Source organism: Aristolochia californica, unplaced genomic scaffold, assembly GCF_029961685.1.
Source record: "Aristolochia californica isolate CCGP_79_NKW_82.1479 unplaced genomic scaffold, dmAriCali1.0.hap1 SCAF_5, whole genome shotgun sequence".
Lineage (NCBI taxonomy): Eukaryota > Viridiplantae > Streptophyta > Magnoliopsida > Piperales > Aristolochiaceae > Aristolochia > Aristolochia californica.
Window position 1 is genome coordinate 4353031 of NW_027182214.1, and position 7147 is coordinate 4360177.

General features: G+C 37.1%; 2 protein-coding genes across 2 annotated transcripts; one reads left to right on the forward strand and one right to left on the reverse strand.

Annotated features, from left to right (window-relative positions):
• Positions 1-4557: 4557 nt before the first annotated feature.
• On the reverse strand, positions 4558-5500 carry LOC137965114 (uncharacterized; the record flags this gene model as incomplete). The annotated part of the gene is made up of 2 exons (XM_068811515.1): positions 5248-5500; positions 4558-5150 (listed from the first exon to the last, which is right to left on the reverse strand). Coding segments are annotated over exons 1-2 (846 nt in total), but the record flags the coding sequence as incomplete, so codon positions are not given.
• Positions 5501-6070: 570 nt separating this feature from the next.
• LOC137966613 (light-harvesting complex-like protein OHP1, chloroplastic) lies at positions 6071-6811 on the forward strand. Its single transcript, XM_068813291.1, has 3 exons — positions 6071-6278; positions 6377-6499; positions 6622-6811. The coding sequence occupies exons 1-3, from the start codon at positions 6132-6134 to the stop codon at positions 6688-6690; spliced, it is 339 nt and encodes a 112-aa protein (XP_068669392.1). The 5' UTR covers positions 6071-6131; the 3' UTR covers positions 6691-6811.
• Positions 6812-7147: the final 336 nt, after the last annotated feature.

A 7147-nucleotide genomic window follows, 5' to 3' on the forward strand; every position in this document is an offset into this window, starting at 1 on the left:
TAGGTCTTCATTGTGTAAGTGACCTACTAAATGATAAGTAGCACAATTAGAATTTAACTAGTATTTTTTAGAGCTAGAAATATTTTCCATTGATGTTTTTTTTTGAAGAGCTAGAAACATGGCTGATATTATGCAATAACTAATTTTTTTGAATTGGGATTTTGTACTATAAGTACCTAAATCTTTTCTAGCATAAACAACAACTTCCTACGTAATTTTTTTTAAAGCTCTCTAGTCTATCTTAGTGTTATGTAATTTTTTTAAAGCTCTCTAGTCTATCTTAGTGTGATTCAATTGCTTGATTTTTAAACTCCAAGGTCGAAGCATTCATTCAAGGCTTTGGACTTCAAAAGATAATTGTTTCTTTATTGAGTTTTACATCAATAGAATAATTATCTTTAGACATAAGTGTCGATGTTTTTAATTGTCTCAACTATTGTTTTGTATATACTAAATTTTATCTTCAACTAGCCTTATTTAAATCTATTTTTTAAAATATTAGTGTTGTTGATCACTTAGTGGTTTCACCTAGGAACATTAAACTTTGTTTTTTATTTGATATTTGCATGTTAAGAGGCATTCGTGTGTTTCATTGTAGAACAAATAATCCTTGCTCTTGGGTCAATTTGGTTAGATTGACAAGTTATTTTGAAAAATCTTTGTTGGGTTTGGGTGCATCTACCGAGAGTTGTTGTCCTTGAGTCTCAAAGTATTAGGGCAAGCACTATAATTGAACCTTTGTGGTTCTATGATATAGATATTGTTTGGCAAATTATAGTGGAATTTCTAATTCCAGTGCAAGAGCTCCTTGGGGAGTAGAATAATAATATAAAATAGTGATTGTGAACAACTATAAAAATTTTGGTATAGTGGGTGTTTAATTCAAGAAAATTATGCAATGAATAATTTTTTGAATTGGGATTTTGTCCTATAAGTACCTAAATCTTTTCTAGCATAAACAACAACTTCCTACTTAAATTTTTTAAAGCTCTCTAGTCTATCTTAGCATGTTTCAATTGCTTCTTTTTAAACTCCAAGGTCGAAGCATTCACTCAAGGCTTTGGTCTTCACACCTAATTGTTTCTTTATTGAGTTTTATATCTGTAGAATAATTATCTTTAGACATAAGTGTTGATTTTTTAACTGTCTCAAGTATTGCTTTGTATATACCAAAATTTATCTTCAACTAGCCTTATTTAAATCTATTTTTAAAATATTAGTGTTGTCGATCACTTAGTAGTTTCACCTAGGAACTTAGGGTAACTAAACTTTTTTTTTATTTGATATTTGCATGTTAAGAGGCATTCACGAGCTTCATTGTAGATCAAATAATCCTTGCTCATAGGTCAATCTGGTAAGATTGACAAGATATTTTGAAAAACCTGTTGGATTTGGGTGCATCTACAGAGAGTTGTTGTCCATAAGTCTCAAGGTATTTGGGCAAGTACTATAATTGAACCTTGTGGTTCTAAGATATAGATATCGTTTGGCAAATTATAGTGGAATTTCTAATTCCAGGGCAAGAGCTCCTTGGGAGTAGAATAGTAATATAAAATAGTATTTGTGAACAACTATAAATATTTTAGTATAGTGGGCATTCAATTCAAGAAAAACCTTATGAAGCCATAAACCTATTCAATCTCACCCAACGCCCCCTGTTGACCATAGGTTGACTCCTTTATTGCTTTTGATGATAAGAAAACTTAATTGATCTAACAATTTGAAAACTAAGTATTTCATATACTCTACCTTCAAGAGTCAATGTGTCTCGAGGTCTAAAGCTTTAAAATGATCAAGCCTACTCATGATCTCAAATAGCATTGAAGAACGTCTCTTGAAGAAGCACCCACAAGGAAGAAGATAAGGAGAAGACTATAGTTTTAAGTGTAAAAGTCATATGTCAAGAGAGAATATCTAACACCCTTCTTTGACTACAATAGTGAATATGGAGCTTTAGGTCTTACTTTGCATATAAACATGTTTAGGAGCATCATATACATCTCTTAGAACATGTTAAAGCACTTAGACAAAATCATTCCTATGCTTTTAAAGTCAATTTAATTGAATTGGCATTGGAATGATCGATTAGCCTCTACCAATGATTGACCATCTAAGAGAGTGCAAGCCAAGACTATAAAGTATGATCAATCGACCATAGTCAATTGATCAATCATTCAAAATATGTCATGTCATGCTATAACATATGATCGATCATCCCATTTGGATTGATCGATCAATACTGTCTACACAAGTAAATTTTACTTAGAATGATCAATCTTCCCACCAAATTGATCGATCAGACATAATCTTGATAATCAAAGACTTAAAGCATTATCAATCATAGGAAACTCATTGATTGATCATACTTGTATTGCATAGCCAGAGGGAATTTTGATTGATCGATCATCTCTTTGCATTGATTGATCAACTTAACTTTTGAAGACCAATGGTAACATATTGATCGATTAGTCCATTAATCAGTCCAAGTTAAGGGTAAGTTTTTACCTCTCTTTATTTTACTTTGTGAAAGGATCGTCTAGAACTTATTCAATTTAGATAGAAAAGGCCAACTAGAGCTAGAATCTAGCACCAATCTCTTGGGGAAATTGTGATTGTAAAGAGAGTGTATTGAGCTACACATGACTTAAAGAGAGCTAGAATCTCTTAGTGTAAATTTCAGCTATTAAAACTTTGAAATAGTAAAATTTCTCAAGCAAGGGTTCTTGGGTGGTGAATACCATTAGGGGAATATTGATAACAAAAATTCTCATGTCTCTAATATAGTGGAGTTTTACTGGAGTCTCACAAGAAGAGGTCTCGTGGAAGAGTCTTAGTTAAATATATTTTAGTTATGTTAGTATTCTATTTATGTTCAATTGTTCAATTCTTCTAAGATTTATCTTTCAGTTTTCAACTTTGGATGTAATTGGGATAAGGGTAGTTTAATTGTATTCAAATTTTACTTATTTTCTTTATTATAAATAGAGGTTCATTGTACTCAAATTATAAATAAGTTAGCGAAGTTTTTCTATTTTCCAAAAATTTAACATGGTATTAGAGTGTGTTTTGTAAGTTGACTCGGTCAGCCCACAAAGATAATGTAATCCTTTTCTGATCTATCATCTCTAGTAGTTTAGGTTGGTAGTATATTTTTTTTCTTTCTTTCATGTTCTTGTACCCGTTATTTTCTTGGCAGTCACACTTCCATAATGAACTTTTCATATTGAAAATTATATATTACCAAAAAGATCTTTAAGTTCAATTTCAAATTACAAAAGAATTTTGGCAATCAGATTTTTCTACAAAGAGAAATCGATATTTGAAACAACAAAGGTAAGACTGCAAGAGAGGTTAGAATAATAGCAAAAAACTTCAACTTTTGAGGCATTTTATGCCATCAAGAATGAGACTTTATGTGGAGAATTATATGTCAAAAGATAGATCTTTAATTCTATTTTCTTATCTATTAAACCAATTTCCAGTTTGATTTATCTATAGGGAAATATCAATATCGGAAGAGTCAATGGTCATGCTAACCAAAGAAGAAATAGTACTCAGTTTCTCCAGATTACAAAGTCCAAATGCCAATATGTCAAAATATATTATATTATTTATCTCAAAATAAGTATATTGTACGAAGAAATATTATACTTGAATAAAAGGTATCAAAGTCTTGTTTCAAAAGGAAAAAAATCGATCTATATGTAAAGAGATACTCACATTGGAGTCAACAACCATCGAGCTACTGAATGAAAAAAATAAAAAAGGTCATAAAAGATTCAAGAACAAAGATTTTTATGTTAAATTAGGTATCAAACTAAATCTCTTTGAGTCCAGTTACTCACTATATTGGCTCGTGGAACCTCGTATTCTCCATCAAGCTACGTGAGTCATGCTAGTGAAAGGGGATTGATAGATTTGATCGCCATGCAGATTACAACCTTCTCAAGGACTCTGCCTCCACTAAGAAGCGAAAGAGAGCAAATTGCTCACCTTCACCATTGACATACCAAAGGGGTTGAGTTGCCATAGAGAAGTGCAATTTATTAATTTTATTTGTGACATTGTTTATTACCCTTAATTAGATTAATACTGATACTTAATGGATTTATTATTTAAGGATAACTGTTCTATAAGACGATTCATTTGTACTTCTTCATGAAAAGTGGGCTTTCAAAATCTTTTATTACTTACAAAATGTTATCATAGTACAAAATCAACAAATGGTGAAGCATTTGTTGCCGATTACATAAAAAGATATTTGAACTTGTGCGCTATTTAGTTGAAGAGGTGAAAAATCCTTTCTCATGGAAAGTATACGAGGGATGCAGGATCTGTCAGTTGCTCTGGAGTTTCCTCCCATGGAGTTCTTCGTCCTCTAGAAGTTAAAGAGAATTCAAACCAGTGTCAGGAAAGCGCACGGAACGTGAAAGTAAAGCTAATTGCAGTGGAAACCTGAAAACTTTTATGTGTACCTGAAGGAGGATTCTCTGAAATCGGAATGTCGGCAGGCTGCTCCTTCCCGAGCAAGGAAATAACAGCTTCTTTTACCTTCCCGACGACGCCAACCTGATCACCATCATCATCTCCCTTCCTTGGACTCATGGACTCTGAGATGACCTGAGAGAGCACCTTCTCCTCCGGTCCAGGCTCTAGCTTTTGCATCAGATAAGCCTTTACCGATATTCCTTTGTCCCAAATCTGCTCCGTGCTGCTTCGCTCTCCGTTAGTAGGAGCCGTGGGTGAAGCTCCTAAAACTCCGATCTTGGACGCAACCAAGTGGGTCGCGTCTGCAACTACAGCGTAGGCCGGTGCCAACATTTGGCTCACCGTTGCCGACAGAGTTTTATTCTCGGTTGTGTTGTTCTCCGAGGCCTTTGCTCCGGACACGTCCGAGACGGACTTGGTTATGGTCTTGCTACTTTCCCCGAGAAGTACGCTCCTTCTATCGTCAGCCATGGTCTCAAACAGCGTCTTGCTTCGGTTCATCCGGAAATCTTCGGATCGTCGCTCCATCGCCACCGCCGTAGCTGTTGTAGTCTCTTCTGGGATGTACATTCTTCTTTTCTCAGTCACGCATAAGGCTGGAGGTGTCTCGTGGTGCGTCGGGGCGTCTTTGTAAGCGTCCGGTACAAGTTCCGTCTCGTACACTGGAACAAGAAAGTTCATGCTCAGAGCTTCGACCTAAGAGTAATCAAGCACATAGCTGCATTTTCAGAAAGAGTTACAAAGAAAAGGAGAAGTTACTGGGAGCGCCATGATAGTAGGGATCTTCCAACTCTTCCTCCTCGTCTAGGCTAACTCCCCACGCCGGAGTTGAGATCGAGTTTTCATGATCATGTCCGTGTCTCTTTTTAGCGAGCACCTGCTTCCACTTCCTTGCCTTCTCCTTGAACTTGGCCAGAACTGATTTCTTACTGTGGTGATCGTGCTCATAATCTTCTTCGTGATCGTAGTCCTTCTCAAAAGATGGAGTCATGGAGTGGAACCTGCCGTGCATCTCTTCTCGACCTTATCACAAGCAAAAAAAGATGTATATCTGTAGAAAGCTAAGAGAGACGGGTAGAGAAGATTAGAGTATTCTGCAAGTGATTGTTACCGGCGGGCGAATGGCGTTCACCGGCATGGCTTTCAACCCTTCGACCCATCTGAGCCATCCCTACCACTCCAAAGCGGCCAAACTTAGTCTTGTTCTTCACCTTCCATTGAATTTAAAGCGAACGCCCGAATCCAGACAAAGTCGAGACCTCTGATCTACCGAAAAGTTTGCTTCATCTCCTCCTTTCTCGCCACACTAGAACCCACAAATCCTGGTTATCTCTCCGGGAGGAAAATGTCCGTGGGCAGTGACGCTCCACGTGGCAAAGGGCAGGTTGCTGGTTACTACAGAGGAAAAGGACACGCCTTTGAAATCTTGAATTGACATCTATGGTTCAGCAAATCTCCTCCACCCAGCCCGGAGGCCCTAGGGTACGAAGGAAACGCATCCTACCAGAGTGGGTTCAGCGATTCACTGGACCCGTCGGTCCAGGAGATCTGATGTCGTTAGCGGACACGGAAGACGAAGCATAGATAAGGTGGGAGGGAGGGAAAGGCACCGGCCACAGTTCGTTTCAGTCGCAAGCGAAGCAATGGCTACTCTGCCTGCGGTTTCAACTAAATCCCTAGCGGCGTTTTCTTCGGCAAAAGATCAATTTCTTTCCAAGAAGCTCGGTGGAAATGGAAATCTCAAGAGATCCGTCGCCTTCAGAGTACGATCTGCGAAGCTTCCTCCGGGTGTGAGTTATTCGAATGCCAGAGAATTTCTTCTTTTCTGTCTCAAATCTTCTCTGATTTCCTCTACCGCCTCTTTCATGAGTTTCCTTTGAATTATCAGGTTGAAATGCCCAAAATTGAACCGAAGCTCACTGCGCCCTCCCTCGGATTTACCAGAACTGCTGAAATTTGGAATTCTAGAGCTTGTATGATTGGCCTGATTGGAACGTTTATTGTAGAGCTGGTAAGCTCTCTCCTTCTCAATCGCACCAGAATAGTTCACCGATGAGTAGTTTTCAAGGTTGTTATGGCAGCTGAACTGGTGAGTTTATTAGCTTATTTTCTGTTCTCGTTTTTTGGTTTCAGATATTCCACAAGGGCATACTTCAGATGATTGGAATTGATGTGGGGAAAGGACTCGATCTCCCTCTGTGATGATTTTGAGTTTGAACTTTTGCACGAACTGTAAAAGAAGTCCAAACTCGAACCAAATTGCTTGATCTTTGTTTCTATTTTCATCTATCTTCGCATAATTTGAAGCAGTTCAAGAGCTGAATTTCACTTTCTTTGATAATACGGAGAGTATCAATGACTCCTGTAACAAAAAAATATAAAAAAAATCACCATTTTATTTGCAGCATAAGCAGGATATGTTAAGGAATAGTCTCACCGGCAACACGGATTAGTGAGATAAAAGATCTTGAGTTTATTAGTTGGCAGAAATAGTTTATTAAGTGGTTAGTCATTTTGGGATAAGGCCTAAGACCCAATTTAACATGGTATCATAGCAACCACTCAGTATACTCAGGAGAGTGTTAAGGAATAGTCCTACATGGATTAAAGAGATAAAAGATCTTGAATTTATTAATTGGTAGACAAGGTTTTCTAAGTG